Source organism: Callionymus lyra, chromosome 9 (genome assembly GCF_982586985.1).
Source record: "Callionymus lyra chromosome 9, fCalLyr1.hap1.1, whole genome shotgun sequence".
Lineage (NCBI taxonomy): Eukaryota > Metazoa > Chordata > Actinopteri > Syngnathiformes > Callionymidae > Callionymus > Callionymus lyra.
The window spans coordinates 18497291-18513873 of NC_141826.1; the positions used below are offsets into that span (position 1 = coordinate 18497291).

At 38.8% G+C, this 16583-nt stretch overlaps 2 protein-coding genes across 2 annotated transcripts; one reads left to right on the forward strand and one right to left on the reverse strand.

The window, feature by feature from the left end:
- Positions 1-1348: 1348 nt before the first annotated feature.
- Positions 1349-4844, reverse strand: bbs12 (Bardet-Biedl syndrome 12). Its single transcript, XM_087799572.1, has 2 exons — positions 4804-4844; positions 1349-3275 (listed from the first exon to the last, which is right to left on the reverse strand). Exon 2 carries the CDS (start codon positions 3271-3273, stop codon positions 1594-1596), a length of 1680 nt encoding a protein of 559 aa, XP_087655698.1. The 5' UTR covers positions 3274-3275; positions 4804-4844; the 3' UTR covers positions 1349-1593.
- A 172-nt stretch (positions 4845-5016) lies between these two features.
- cetn4 (centrin 4) lies at positions 5017-6958 on the forward strand. Its single transcript, XM_087798707.1, has 5 exons — positions 5017-5070; positions 5313-5468; positions 5529-5657; positions 5817-5954; positions 6746-6958. Exons 1-5 carry the CDS (start codon positions 5068-5070, stop codon positions 6833-6835), a joined length of 516 nt encoding a protein of 171 aa, XP_087654833.1. The 5' UTR covers positions 5017-5067; the 3' UTR covers positions 6836-6958.
- Positions 6959-16583: the final 9625 nt, after the last annotated feature.

The following is a 16583-nucleotide window of genomic DNA, read 5'->3' on the forward strand; positions in this document are numbered from 1 at the left end:
GCAGTAACTGAAAACATAACCACTGGAAAACCACCACTAATGAAACTTTGCACGGTTGCCAAGGAAACGCTAGAAGCCAGGAACAATGTTAGCGGAGCTCAGACAATGTCTGGGAGGCAAATACAATGGAATTTCTTCAGTGCTCTCTGAGAAGGGCTTGGGTTAAGATGAGGGGGAGATAAAGAGTAATAACAAAGATTACAGAGAGCTACTTTTTTTAAATATTGCTCTTGAGTTTCCTAAAACCTTCTTTAATCCACTGTCGCTCATTCAAAGAACCCAAAAAAGGCAAAGGTAGTGAACCAATGTCGGGGTCGTGCAGGACCAACAATTTCAAGATGAACAAGTTCAGCGACTTGAACCCGAGTCAGACTTTACTCACCACAGGGATCACTGACCGATCCTGTCAACAACCGATAGAACTGGACTATGATAGAAACTGCCCACCAGACCAACCAGTCTAAATGAGGGCAGACAAGTTTTTTTTAAACGTCTCAGCCAACCATAACAGGACTTTCAGGACACTCTAGCATCTCTTGTGAAGGAACAAGTGGTCTAAAATGAATTCAAAAGCAGAGAAAAATAGAATGCCAACATGAAAGGAGGAAACTTCAGAGATCAGGTAATAGGAGCAGCTGAACAGCTAAAGACATAAAGGGTATAAATAAATGGGTACTTAAAATAAGTAGTTCAAGGTACAACTTTAAAAAAAAAAAAGTTGAAAGATTAAAGAAGAGGCCGTAATAATAGCTGTACTTTCCTGTGCTCCCTTTCAACTTCTCTTCAACTGCATAAGCTTATTAAATAAGTAACTTTTTCATTGTACCAGTATAAAAAAATGAACATTACAACCCTTTGAAGTAACGTAATAAATTGGATTTTAAAACAGCATGAGACCTTCAAAAAAAACACATATACAGTATATAACAATACAACAGTTGCTATTTAATGAGACATAAACAAAAACAATAGGTTAAAAAAATGCATTTATTCTCACTTGCCATAACTGCCTTTGTATTTCATACAAGCTTGACAAATTGTAAATGTTTTTTTATGATTCTCGTATTGTAGTGTTTGAAAGAATAATTAATTAATTTTATGAACCCTCAAGATAGAAATATATATATATATATGTATACACACACACACACATATATAGATATATATATAATTGGAATTGTTTCAATGTTGATTAAAAAACGTTCTTGCATTTCCAGTTTATTATTTTTATGCAAAAAACAATAGCTTTTCATCATAAATCATATCATAAACCTGATTGATTCAAACTTTAAACTTCAAACTGCCCGACAAATGTTACAAAACAAACGTTGCCTCCCTCTGGTGGCGAATAAACCTTAAGCTAACCGTCTCTTGATAGTATTGTTAAAAGGAACCTATGGCAAGTTTTTAGTAAGATTTTGTTATTCAAAAACTCTTCCTAAAATCATTCTGTCTATGGATTTGATGATTATTCAAACATTTTTTTAACTTACACATTATTTCCAGTGAGAAAACAAGGATTGTCAATAAATAACAATTTAATGTTCATATAAAACGTTTACAAAATTGACATTGTTTGATCAAAATTAAACATCACAAGAAAAACAGGTCTTCTGCGTCACTCTGCTCCACACCAGTGATGATCTCTGCGTCGGTCTGTAGGACCAGCAGGACCAGATCCACGGCTCTCCTCCAGACCTCCTGCTTCACCTTCAGATTGTCATAAACTTTAGGAGGAACCTTTTTGTCGTCAAGATCGACAGAAAGCTGTGAAACATCCCGACCGCTCCGATAGTCCAGCAGCTTCTGGTTCAGCTCCGTCCTGACTTGGACTTCCCCGAGTCCTCCGGCGTTGAGCATCAGCGCGGCGGTGAAGTCCACCAGAGCGTCACTCATGAGCTGGAACACGACTCCTCTGTGAGGACGGTTCGCTCGGTTGTGTTCGTCGGCCCGACGTCGAAGCTCGTGGACGCAGAGCAGCTCCGTGACTCCGGCGCCGGGGAGGACGGCGGCGTCCGTCAGAGCGTGACGCAGACGATGAGCGCATCCCCAGAACCGATCCTCTAAACTCTGCAGCTTCCCGGGCAGGAGGCTGGTGATTATCGCCGTGACGACCGCCATCGGTTTACCCGTGTGAATGTTCACGAGCGTCCTCTGGTCGCTCCTCACGTCCACCTGGACGCCGTCGCCGACGCATTCCCGGCTCAGCTGACCGATGTAGGACACGGCCACGGCTCCCGTGGCGCCGGAGAATTCCCGTACGTTTTTGACTTTCCCCACGGCCAGGATGTGGCGCCCGCCGAGATGCCGGACCACGGCGTCGCCGACCAGCCCGCCGACCAGCACAACGCCCACCTCCAGCTTCAGCAGGACCTTCAGAACCATCTCCATCCAATCGTCGTCCTCCCCGGACATCCTGTCGCAAACGCGCTCGACCCCCTTTAACCTTTTAAACCCGAGGTGGCGATAGCTGTGGGATAAATCTCCGTCGATAAGCGCGACCTTCAGACGTCTTTCTCTCAGGCGATGAGCCAGGGCGATCTGGTCGGGGTGCAGGAGGACCACGAATCCAGGTGCGACGTGAGAATGTTCTTCAGGTGAACCAGGAAGGACGCAAGTGAGAACTTTAGTCACGTCAAATACTTCACCAGCTTGAGCACGTCTGGCTTCCATGACCAACTTCATAGCTTCGTGGCAGCCGTGACTCAGTCCTTCTGCGACGTGAGCGACATCTGGAGGTTCCTCGCTCACATCTTCAGGCTTCGGTCCACAAAAATGTCGACTTAACCTCAAGCTTCTAGGTCCGGCGGAGGTGACTTTCTTACCGAATTTAGGATTTAAATCACGTGCCGAGTGAGTCTGATTTAAACTAGCAAGTGACAGACTGTTCCTCCTGCAAACATCTAAGCAGACCTCCACGACCTCCGACATCCCGGAGACGACTTGCGGCACCAGAACTCCCCTCTGCAGGCTCTCCAGAGCAGCACGACTCCACGCTCCGGCCAGGAACACCAGGCTCCCCGACCCAGTGCGGTAGACCTCATGATGGGCCCGGACGGTCTCGTAGACCAGCTGACCGGCGGCACAGGTCAAGTCCAGGTTGTCCAGGACGCGAACACAAGAGGTCACGAGCGCCGACTCACCGCTGGAGTCGTCTTGGATGAACTTGTAGGTCTTGTGAGGGCCGAGGGACGAGCGAGAGATCTCTGCCAGCGCCGCCAGCTGCTGCAGTCCAACGTGCCGCCGCTGGTTGATGATGGAACCACCCGGCATTCCTGAGAGGTTTTTAGATACTTTAGGTCAGGGGTCAACGATTACATTTCCTCAGGGGCCACATAATAAACTGGGGCTCCTGTGAGGGGCCGTCAAGCCAAGAACAAAAAATAAATACGCAAATAACATAGTTATAAACCAATCATTTAACAAAATTATAATAAAAATATGATCTTAATATAGAACCAAATTATTCCAAAAGGCAATAAATATTTACATAAAATAAAAAGGAGACAAAGTCAGAAAGAACTTCTGAAAGTTATATTAAAGTTAAACAATAATAAATGCAAAATAAAATCGGTCAGAAACATTTTCTACATGGATCCATTTTACTGACCGTATAAAAACAGTCAAAGGCCTGCTTCAGATAATTTCAATAATATTTAGTTGAACACAATCTTTTTACCTAGTAGAAAATTAAATATGTATTTGCAATCTACAGGATTCTTTTCAATTAATATTTAGAAGAAAATACTTATACTTAACCTGAGTATTTAGCACTTTAAAATCTCATATTAATCACATGACGAGGGAGATATGTGACAAGCAAAAAAACTGATTTCCCGAGTTCTCTCCAGCACCCCCATGGACCCTCCTACACTCTCCTCTTTTCTCTCACTATATCCTCCCTCACTCCTCTCCTTATCCATCTGTCTACCCCCCCATCCTTCCTCCCAGCCGGTCAGAGCGGCAGGCCGTCAACAATGAGTCTGGTTCCGCTCGAGGTTTCTGCCTTCTAAAAGGAAGTTTTTCCTCGCCATTGCTCACTGTACAGTGTTTTGTTTCTTGCTCTTTGTTGAATTGCTGGGATCTATTTTTCCTTAATCAACTGTAGTCTTATTTCAACTGTATAGTGTTTTGAGAAAACTTTGTTATGATAAGACACTTTAAATAAAATTGAATTGAATTGAATTGATTTGTTTATGGGCTTAGAATTGTACTAAAATAGGCATTTAAAAAAGTGTTTGTTTTTACATCAATTTCTTTCAGCCAATATTTTTATGACAAATTTAATAGAAAATCGACGTAGAGCAAGTTCTCAGCAATACTAAGAAAAATGTCATAGAAACCTATTTTCGCCATAAATATTTATTTGTAAATTTATTATTTAATGTTCGAGGTGCATTTTTTTTTTAGATATTATCCAAATATTGCGAATTTCGCAGATAAATGTTCGGGGGACAGTCGGCGCAGTAACTTTCTGCGCATATTTCAAGCGTAAACAATAGTGAATACAGATTTTTTTCAGCGAATATTTTACATTTAAGTTGAAATATTTGCATTGTAAATCTACAATGAAAAAAAACAATTTGTATGCTTTCTTAAACAAATATAACCATTATGACATGTTTTAAGTTTCCATATAAAACGTTGAGCTTACGAGGCTAACGTAGGACAACATGGTGGAATAGTTTTCTAACGGATTATACATAAAATAAAACGTATTTAGTTATTATAGAGCGTATAGGATAAAAGTAAAATGTAAAAAGTGCTAAATAAGGCGTTAAAACGTGGTTTAAATGAAGATACCTTTCTCTGCAGCTCATCCGTCTGCTCCAAGTTGAAGGGCGAGACTGCGCATGCGTCATTTCTTGGTTGCATAGCGACGGCGCAGGCGCTTCGCGATTGGCGGGCGAATCCTAAGCCCCGCCTTCCTCGACTCTCGATTGGATGTGCCGGAGTCGACACGCGGATCCCCCTTTTCCTATTGGCTCTTGCTCGCGTCACTCTGAGCAACGTAGGGTTTTCTGTTGACATCCGGTTTGAAACACGCTGCTCAAGCTTCTCGCGATCATGGTAAACATGCTCTTTTTTTTACGCAACGAACAATGTTTAGAAATGTTTTTATTAGTTTACAAGTTCAGGGCGTAGTTTCGAGTGCACGAGTCTACTCAGCTAAACGTTAAGAGCGAATGTTTGGAGGCCATTGTTGGTTAAAAAGTCGAGTGAATTGTGTTGTTGTTGAAGTGTTTTGTGTTGTTTTTTTAAATGCATGACGTGAAAAACAACTTAAGTTTTGTTTATTTGTGTGTAAAAAGGCGTCAGGTTCAAGAAAATCAACTCCTGCGACCAGCCAGAGGAAGAAACCCGGTCCAAAGATGGAACTGACGGAGGAGCAGAAGCAAGAAATCAAAGAAGCGTTTGATTTGTTCGACACCGACGGCACCGGAAGCATCGATGTGAAGGAGCTGAAGGTTCTAAACACCAACACGACCATCGAGTCCAAGAGTCTCAACACCTCTTTGTTCCTCCAGGTCGCCATGCGAGCTCTGGGCTTCGAGCCCAAGAAAGAAGAGATCAAGAAAATGATCGCAGACGTTGACAAAGAAGGGTCCGGTACCATCGACTTCAGCGACTTCCTCAGCATGATGACGGTGAAAATGGTGAGTTTTGGCTTCTTTTTACCACTTTCATCCTCATCGCCATCTGTTCAAACATCCATTCATCGCAACCCTTTGTTGTATCTCCTCTCCTCCTCCCTCTCTTTTTTATTATATTCCTGTGTTTCCGCCACAGTGACACGACTTCCATTTATTCCACAGAGTGAAAAAGACTCAAAAGAAGAAATCCTGAAGGCGTTCCGGCTCTTCGATGACGACGGAACGGGAAAGATCTCCTTTAAAAATCTCAAGCGTGTCGCCAAGGAATTGGGCGAGAACTTGACTGACGAGGAGCTTCAGGTACTTTTCTAGGACACAAGTTTTTCCCAAATATCTTTAAAAGAAACCCCCCACAAAGCTCAGTTCAGTGACATTTCCGATCGAGCTGTACCATCATGAGCCATATGTGATCAAAGTAACCCAAAATTAGAATAAATTATGAATTTAAATATTAATTATTACTTTATAAATAACAATAATTGGCTGTAAAAGCTCAAAACTATCAACGTATGATTAATATTTCATAGTATTTGTGTCAAGTAATGCTTAAATATTATAGGGTTTATACAGGTTGGTTACAATACTATATATTTAAAATAATATTCAAGACAAACAACGCAAATTGGAACAAAACAACGACAAACAAATTAATACATTTTACCCAAATATTTGTTTTAAAAACCTAAAATAAAAAAAACGATTTTCCGCTCAAAGTAAGTGTTGCCTGGTAACACGTGCAGCCATGAAGAAAATTCTCATTAAATGTACTCTGTTTTGTAAGTTCCTTAATAGGGATTTGCTTTAATCTTTATTAAAATTATGCATTTAATACCAAATTGGTAAATTATTAGAAATAAATGAATGTTACCTAATATTTCCGAAGTTTGAAAGGAATTGGAAAAATGGAAAACATAATATCAAGGTCTTTAGTTATTTTTTTAGATTCCTGTCTTTGATGTATTTTAAGACTTTTTAAGGGTCCACGGGATCCATGCATTAAAAAAAACAACATTGTACTTGATCACTTTAACAAGAACACAAAAGAAAGATCACTTAAAGAGCCATGAAACTAAATGACTCTCGTCCTGCAGGAGATGATCGAAGAGGCCGACAGGGACGGCGACGGCGAGGTCAACGAGCAGGAGTTCTTGAGGATCATGAAGAAGACGAACCTGTACTGACGTCTTTTTACTTTGTGTCTTTACCGTTGAGATACAATCGGTTCCACTTGTACATAAACTCTCAACATTTTTCTTTTGTTTTTGTAACAAATTTAAATAAACACTTTTCTAGTTGCGTCTTTCCTCAGGTTGTTTTATTAGTAGCGGGACATCTAGTGGCGTAAATGAGTAATGCAATGACATCAAGATTCACGCTACAATAATAAGAATTTGAAACACATTTATTATGAGTGATTGACTGTTATTTTAATATATTCAGGTTCTACTCTTGTACTGAGGGACACCCGCGTGAATATTACTCCGGTAGTATATGACTAACTACCTACGTAAACAACGTACAATAATTGCGTAACCTATGCACTTGCGTAACACACACACACACACACACACACACACATCATCATGCCGACACAAACATAGTCAAGAATTCCCCTGTAGTACAATGACTGACATAATACACAGAATGAGTATAAATATATATCCATATATTACAGTTATCATGACTGCAGGAAATTAAGGAAGTATTATTTTAAATTATATTTGATTATTTGACCCTGAGGAGGTTTCTACCCATTTGGATCACTTAAGTGAACTAAGAGGATATGAATAAATGATCAGTACGAGACACAAGCGAAAAAGAAACAAAACAGAGTGAAGAACAAGGATTAAGGATTAAGAATAAAAAAAAGGTTAATTTATAAAAAGCAAATACATTTGAAAGTTTGAAAATAAGCATGATATGAAACAAGTGTTGATGTTATTTGAAAGTATTTTTAAAAAATATATGAAGAAAATGCTAAATATGATTTGTTAATTATCAACAAAAGTACCTATTCCTGTTATGTTATCAGTTTTATCTTGATCTTTAAAATATATACTTTATTGAATATTGTTTTGATTGTTTAAGCGCTTTGTGACCCTGGTCTGGAAAAGCGCTATACAAATAAAAATTACTTACTTACTTACTATTACATGTTGAATAATCAAATCTACTTAACTAAAAACATAATATAAGCAAGTATTAAATAATACATATTTTCAAAGACAATATGGGAGGAAAGTTTTATATTAAATTTGAAATTAAAAAAAATATATTTGAAAACCTGAAACCGGCTTTTAACCTGATTTAATCCTTGTTTTCTGCTTCACATTATCGCTTCATTTGAAAACCTAGAGTTCGACAGTCAACTTGGATCTGGGCAGAACGGGGCGTCTCAATCTCAAGATGACTAGGATCAGAGATGAAGCGACGCTTGGAAAAACAATGAGTCAATTGTCGTAACCTCAAGTCACCATGCGAGTGAAACCACAGGCAGAAGGTTCTTCCGCCAAAGTAAAAGTACAAGAAAGTGACTGAGTGCCAATGACGCAAAAATCACTAGAGAGAGTTTCGGGGATATCCTCGAGGCGATGACGTCATCATCACCTGAGGATTCCTCCACTGTGACTGGAAAGTCTGTTGAAATATCAGTAGAAACCCCCCCAAAAAACAATAAAATATAATTAAAAAAAAAACTTTAAGTCACGATAAAAGTTATGGTCAAACTTTGAACCAAAAATAGTCTAAATGTTTAAAATTCTGATCATTATTTTATGTGTCTCACACCTGTATATGGATCTGTTTCAAACCCAACAAAGACATTAAAACCGTTCACAAACTTTGAAATCGTAACTTTTAATCAATTTATGGTGGGGAATAATTTAAATGTTGTTTTTTTTGTTGTATTTTTTAAAGGTAGGACGGAAGTGTCTCCACTAGATGGCAGCATGTTACCGCACAGACTCAAACTAAACTTTCAGGCGTTTCGTTGAGGACATGAAGGAGGATCAGAGTCTAGTGGTGGTCTTAGAGAATGTTGTACATTGCATTAAAAAAGAAACCATGTAAAGCTAAAAACATACAACAAACAAATAAATAAATAAGAAATAAAAATTGTAACATTAATAAAAATTATAGAAATTTGAGTTAAAACCTTTTTACATTTTTTTGTAACAAAATTGACCAAAAGTTCTGAAAAATTAACTGCAGTGTAAATAAATACTTTAGAAAAAACATAACCCCCCCAAAAAAAATAATGAACAATATACATATTAGCTCAAGTATCTGCTAAAATTGATTTTCTCTACATGGTTCAGAATGACCATAAAAAGTCCTTTCAATTAAGAAATGTTTTCGCAAATTTTTCGCAGAGTAAAGGAGAAAGAACCAGAAAACTCCGACCCATGTCCAGACCAGCGAGGGGGATCGGAGGGGGTGGGGGGGTTCATCAGACAACCTTTACAGAATGTTCACACAACAATCGCCATTCACTTAATAGTCAACAAATGTATGTAACATTTAACAATGTAATTGCACAGGTTTGAGTCACCGCAGTGAAGTCATCTAAGAAAAACACCACGAGGGTCTGCAGAACAAAAGCCCCTGGTCCTGGCTAGCGTGAGTTCTCTACGCTTTTGTGGTCACATCTGGTTTGTTCAAAACTCCGCTGACACACACGACTCACGTGTCTCCGCCACGACGGTGAAGCTGATGGGTTGTCGAACACCTGGTCAAAGAAGCAGCGTGGCTTTTTTTTTTTTTTTTATCTACAAGTGTAACCGAAGCTCCCAACCGTCATGTAACCGGTTACACGAGATTCATGTGCTGTTTCTCAAATCGCATACTAGCGTACTCAAAAGTTAGTATTTTTAGTGCGCAAGTGCGTCTCAATTCTTAGTATGCGAAATTTAGTGCGCCATGCACACTAAATTGGCGTACTAAAACGCCCACAAAACTGAGTATGGTTCGATGGACACTATATACCCTAAACGGCTCCATCTTAATGACATTGTAAACGGAAGTTACGTCATATATAAATGCATATATATTCATATACTTACACAGGTGTATTTTCCGCAGCAGTACGATGATAAACACGTCTTCGGTGCTGATACCAGCTTAAATATCTCGCGAATATTTCGATTCTCATATTTTTTCTTTATTTCTTTTTCCAAACTTTCAAATCGTGCTGCCAGCAGGTGGCGATAGCGTTCAAACAGCTGGTTGAAACATCGTTAAATAGAAGTAGAAGAAGAAGCTGTCGCGTCATTTCCGGTTAGTGTGTAGCAGCAGTGTTTGATTTGAGACATACTATCTGTTGAAAATGTGCGTACTAGTTAGTACGTACACTATCCTGATGCATACTAACTTCTAGTATACTAAGAGAAGTATGCGATTTGAGACACAGCAATGATCTCCGATACAGCCATCTTTCTATCGCAGTTACGCCATGTAACCACTAGAGTACTCTGTCCCAATTCAAAGAGATTGATTATTAGATTAGATTATATAGGGCAACACTTAAAGTTCAACCGAAATTCAAATACACCTTATTTTTTACCCCACCCTCATGTCGACTAAGGTTTTGGATTATTTTCAGAGTAATCCTTTCCTTTTTAGAGTTGTAGGCAAAAATGTATTTTAATTTTAACGTAGCAATGGGAGCTTAGTTGTCTTGGTCTTCATCCAAAAAGACAAACTTAAAAACATCCAAAAAACCCTCCATACTCGTCTATAACGTCCCTCTTGTAATTAAGTAAGTAAGTCATTTTTATTTGTATAGCTCTTTTCCAGACCAGGGTCACAAAGCACTTAAACAATCAAAACAATATTCAATAAAGTATAAACTCTAAAGATCAAAATAAAACTGATAACACAACAGAATTTCCAGAAAATCAAGGAAAAGCCTGAACAAATAGAAACGTCTTAAGATGTATCTTGAAGGAGTCAGTAGATCCATCAAGCGCAAAGAGAGAGGAAGATCGTTCCAAAGCTTAGGAGCAACAGCCTGAAAAGATTTCTCTCCTCTGGTCCTGAACCGTGTGCGAGGAACCATCAGTAGATTCTGATCCACAGACCTGTATTGGCATCAACATGAGGAGCTGTTCCAGAGAAAATGATACAAGTCTATATTGTAAGATTGTTTTGAGTGGACACTGCTTCCAAGAATTGTGTACAGATATTTGCAACATGGTGCTGAGCATCATCATCCTGCAACGTGAGGAGATGTTCTTGGATGTACGGCACAAAAATGGACCTCAGGGTCTCGTCTCCGCATCTCTGAGCATTCATGATGCCGTCAATGAAATGAACCCGTGTTCTTCGTCCATGACAGACAACGTCGGGTCGAGACCCTGGTGAGGACGACGGCGGTTGGATGTACTGCCAAACTCTCTGAATCGAAAAAAGTACCCGTGTTGACGGCAACAACTTGCCGTGACCCGCCCTTGGCTTTTAATTTGTTAACAAATACTGCGAGCGTAATTGTTTCGTCGAATGTACATAGTAAAATCGTCCCGGCTGTTATGTAACATTTTCAACTGTACAATATCGAACGGTAAAAGGTAAACAATATGGGCGCGGCCATTACGTGTCAAAGGTTAACTGACGACGGGAAACCGCCGAGCAGTTCGTTGCATCAGCGTCTCGAGGGAGTTAAGGTGTCGGTAAATTCTGGTCAGGCAGCGAACTTTAAAAATGCCGAGCAAGGAAAGGGTAAAAAAAAAAGGAAAGTCGAGCATTTACAGGCTGTTGGGGAAAAAAAAGTAGCAAAATACACCACTTTTTAAGGTAAGTTTATTTCATTGTTTAAACGCTAAAAGTATTTATCACTGCATTGGTTCGTTTGCCCTCGAAACTCGCCAGTTCCTAATTTTTGTTCGATTTTTGTGTAAGTAAGTAAGTAAGTAATTTTTACTTGTATAGCCCTTTTCCAGACCAGGGTCACAAAGCAATACTCAATAAAGTATATACTTTAATGGGCAAGATGAAACTGATAACACAACAGGAGTTCCAGAAAATCAAGGAAAAACCTGAACAAACACAATATGTCTGTCTGTCTGTCTATCTATATATATATACAGTATATATATATATATATATATATATATATATATATAGATAGACATATTGAGGGAAAGGGGATAACAACTGGACACATGCCCCCTAGACTGGTCTATAGATGTGAATTTTTAATTTGTGTCTATATAAACACTAGTAAATATCATAACAATTTGAATATCATGAAAAAGTTAAAATATTTTTGTCACTCATTACAGAATGTGAAACCCATATTATATTCTATAGATTCATTACACATAGAGTGAAACATTCCAAACATTTATTCCTTGACATTTGGATAATTGTGGCTTATAGATAATGAAAACCCCAAATTTAGTGTCTCAGAAAATTACGATATTACATTAGAAAAATAACAACTACTAGCAGTCGAAGCACAAGATGTTAATGCGTAGCTGATTTGCTACAATGACATGTCAAACACGAGTGCATTATATAAAACACCAAAATGTAATTGCATCATTTGTTTTAAGTCAAATAAATGACTAAAAATATATTTAAGTTGTCATTTTACGTTCTTGTTGTTTTTAATAGGTGTTAACAAGAGCATGATAAATATATATACACACACACATTTGCTTCGGTGCCCCTACTTCGAAATACAAGTTTGCCTTGGTGCCTTAAAGTTTATGCTCATTTGAATTTGAAGCCTGCTACATGCTAATGCTAGTTGTGTTTCCATAGCATTAGGATGATAACAAGATATTAATACAGAAAGATCTACATAACTATTAATGTAAACCCTTATATTCTTTCCTTAAATTCCACCAAAATTTAGAAGTGAAGAGCGAGGGAAACCTTTATTTGGACAACTGTACGGACTGTCATGATCCAAGTTTTTTTTTGTCATATTAACTATTACAACTTCAAAAATAGTCGTTCCATGACGGAGTGGTATAATATAATGTCGAACTTAAAATATATATATATATATATTTACATGAATTAAAAACGTTCTGATCGCACTGCAACAAGCAAAATTAAAGATTTTAAAAAATATACAGTATTCTGTTATTTATTGTGATGTTTAAAGATATCCACTAAAAAATGTCCATTTCATCTTCATTGGAACCTGAATATCACATGTATGATCATCATTGTGGTTTACTTTGGGGTTTTTTTGTCCAACTTCTGTGACATTAAATGAGTAAATATTAACTGTTGACAACAAAAACAAAAAAAATCCTGAGTACCATAATCTTGAAAGCCACTCTGGTTAAGTTTTTTTTTACTGAGGGATGTTTGGGTTTTCCATATTTTCGATTCATGTCACATCGAGCAGAAAAACTTTCCTGGGGCCCAAAGGAAAAAAGTAAAACTATTAGGTGGTACATGACAAATCCAACCCACTCTTTTCCATCGCTTGACTATATAAAGTCAGCAAATGGAGGTCCAGACATACAGCAGCATCTTCTCATCGCTTGAGATCAACCCAACCGACTCAGCTACTGCAGCAACTATGGCCGACATCTTCAGGATGACTTTCTGGATCGTCTTGCTCTTCGTTTTCTTCCATGCAAACTCGTACCCCATCGGGGAGTACAACATCGACCAGATGAAAAAAAATGTGACCTGCGTGAGTCACGATACATTCTGATCGTTATCGACTTAAAGTGTTGATGCTTAACCTCTTCGTTCGTCTCTTACAGCCGTCCAACGCAACATTCCGAGCTCCAGAAAACGTGAAGGTAAGACTCTCGAGTACATGCAGGTCATGTCTGGTTTGCCGCACTTAAATTCAGCTACTCCAAACCACAGCGTACATTTCTCAGACAGGAAGCGTAGCTCGCTGGTGCTACTCGACTACAAACGTCTTTGTTGTGGTGTCGACACATGACGGCGGCAGGAAGACGCTCAATGTTGTTTTTTTTTTATTTCCCTCCCCTCGCAGGAAGAATGCGTTATCGCGGCGCTGAAGAGTGCTACCAAAGAGCTGGAGGTCGCGAAGCAGTTGTGCACCGGCGGCAAAAACATCTACATCGAAGGCGCGGTGGGGATGATCAACTATAAGCTGGAGGGCCGGACTGAGGTGAGTGTTGGTGAACGCTTCCAACGTGATTTCGAAGAGGTCGTTTAGTTGACACAGTCAAGATATTTTGATTCAAACCCGATAATCTTGTTCATGAGATGGTTTCTTTAGTTGGCTAACAAAAGAGAAAGAGACGCTCTGATAACTGGAAAGAAAATAGTCTCCGTATTTAGTTTTAAAAGACAAAGAGGTCATTGTAATGAACATGGAAATCTTCTCCGGTGAGACTCTAAAAATCATACAGACTTTATATCCGCCATTTTTCAACAGGAAATACAAATTGGAACAGAATGCGATACCATTAGCCTTATAGCTATCGAAGGATATTGTTAGCATAATGCACAAACTTCCACCTGTTCCATCTGCGTTCATAAGTTAAGATTTGTACTTCACATTGAATATTGTAGAACAGGAGGTTCCCAAACGCTAGTAACAGATGCGTTTTCAGTACTGAAAAACTGTTCAACATCAATTAACAACACATATTTTGGTTGTAGCCACAAACAATTCTGGGACAAACCGTATGCGTTTCATTAGCTCAAGTAAAGCATCTTGCTGTGTAAACACAGTAGATTGCCAGACAAAATGCTCTTCTGTGTTTAAAAAAAAAGTCTGTTATTTTAGGTCTTAAGTTTTGACTGAAGTGACGCTGAAGTTTTCAGGTCTTTAAACCAGCATTTCAGGCAATCGTGGCTATTTTTCTGCAAGGTTGTAAAAGCCGTACTTGATTTAAGATGCCTACAATTTGCTGAGGACCCTTTAGCGACACCTGGGGGCCACGGCCCCGACTTCTAAAAAACACCGTCCTAGATAGCATCATGTCGAAGAGCAAAGATTTAAGGGCTTTACTTAGATTATATTGGTTTTTGAGCAACTACTTGTGTTTGTTGATATAATAAGTCACTTAAAATCAGTGTCAGTTTGATACAAAAAAAGTTATTTTGCACACGATCAGAGATTATTCTGCTACAATCCTTAAGTGATTTAAGCCAACAACTGTTGATGCCAACACAACTGCTTTAAAGAAGATAAACAACAACAAAAAACACTAAATTGCAAGCAGCAAAAGAGTTTAAGTCCATCATGACCCGAGTTAAACCGAATAAAAACTCTTCCAACGATCGTTTCTTCTTCCTTCCACAGCCAAAGATCAACTCCAACGAGTGCTCCAGCAACAACTGGCCCAAGACCACGTTCAAGGTCTTCCTGGACAAGCTGAAGTCACTGATCCAGCTGGACAACTCACTCATCCTCAGCCGTTGACCAACCTTGACATGTCGAGTCTATCTAATTCACGCTACAACTTGAAACACTGAATGTATTTATGTTCAAATCATTTAAATTATTTACTAAGTTTTTATTTAATGTTAAATTAAATTTTATACAACAAGTTTTTATTTTATGATAAACGTCTCAAGTTCTCATGTCCATGAGGATCCATGTCAAGCACTGAGTGAATATTTATTAATATTTATTTTTCCCTGTGGTTTTAAATGGCTTTGTTTCCTTAAATTAATAAACATTATTCTTATCAAATTGACGTCTGTGTGGTGATGGAAAGTTTCTAAACACTCGGGTATGTGTGGCTGTGTCTGTGGGAGATAAGAATCAGTTTTCTGTAGGAGGATGTATTTTCTATTCTGGCCCTGAAACGACATGTGGAAATCAACACGTCATCACTTTAAAAAACTTTAAAATAATGTTTAAGCTGTTCATCCTTGTTCTCGGGAGTTGAAACAGCAAGTCCTCGTCCTCTACCTTCATATTTTAGTCCTTCTTATCGTATTATTATCATCCTTTTACCACATCTGCAACTGTGTTGGTCTCTCCTCGCGAACATGCTTCCGCTCTAACTTTGTCTCAAAACTTTCTAATCATTTCCTTTTGTAGTCAATCCTGCTGCAGCTCTTCATCTCAGTCTTCTGGTCCCGACACTCAGAACCAGACAAAAGCTTTTCTTCTAATGATGGAAATAATCTTCTGCAGACATTCATTCACATCTCCAACCTCTTCTTCTATCCAACTAAAATCACTCCCTCGCCTTGTCCGTCCTCATCATCATCAGGACCTCTCTTGAAGCCCTGAGCCTGGTGACACCGTCCTCATACACATCCTTCACAACCCTCACGTACTTCCTGAATCTCACATACTGCGACACTTCCTCTATAGGAATATTGTCGCAGATTTCCTCTTCTATTCTTCTTCATCAACATCCTCAGAGCAAAAAGGTCAATCAATCAATTCACTTTTTATTTGTCATTTTCTTTGGGGAAAAAAGGCTTTATCTTTTTTTTGGCCTTCACAGTCAAATTTATTTTTTATCATAGTTACATAATTAATATATATAAAACAATTGATAACAACAATTCAAATAGTCACAGTGTGCGTTTAAAATCCAGGGCCGCTAGTTGGCAGCAGTCACTACGCCCTAGCAGCTAAAGGAACAATGAAATTCTGGCGATGACTGAGGACGAGAGGATACAGATGACTCCAGACTCCACGTTTGGACATATGTTGGTTTGAAAACAAATGAAAGCAGTTACGACTTCGTCTAGAGTCATGTGGTCTATAAATTCTGCAACACCAGAGTCAAGTACTCGACAATACTGCAAATATATGCTCTTTACTACAGTATCACAATCTTGTATTGTTGCCCCTGTATTGTGCCATATAATCGTATTACCGGATTCTTGCCAATACACAACAATACTAACCAACGGCAGCTAAAACACAAGAATAATCAAGTCTCCTGAAATAATATTTGTATTTTCAGTGAGTGCTTGTGTGGATTTAATGCCTTAATCATTTTTAATCTTCAGTTA

What these genes read in the sequence shown, in the direction of transcription:
- cetn4 (XM_087798707.1), top strand. An exon ending in TCGATGTGAAGGAGCTGAAG is followed by an intron (nt 5,469 to 5,528) that starts GTTCTAAACACC and finishes TTGTTCCTCCAG; the next exon opens with GTCGCCATGCGAGCTCTGGG. An exon ending in GCATGATGACGGTGAAAATG is followed by an intron (nt 5,658 to 5,816) that starts GTGAGTTTTGGC and finishes TTTATTCCACAG; the next exon opens with AGTGAAAAAGACTCAAAAGA.
- bbs12 (XM_087799572.1), bottom strand. Translation starts at nt 3,273, where the DNA reads ATGCCGGGTGGTTCCATCATCAACCAGCGGCGGCACGTTGGACTGCAG.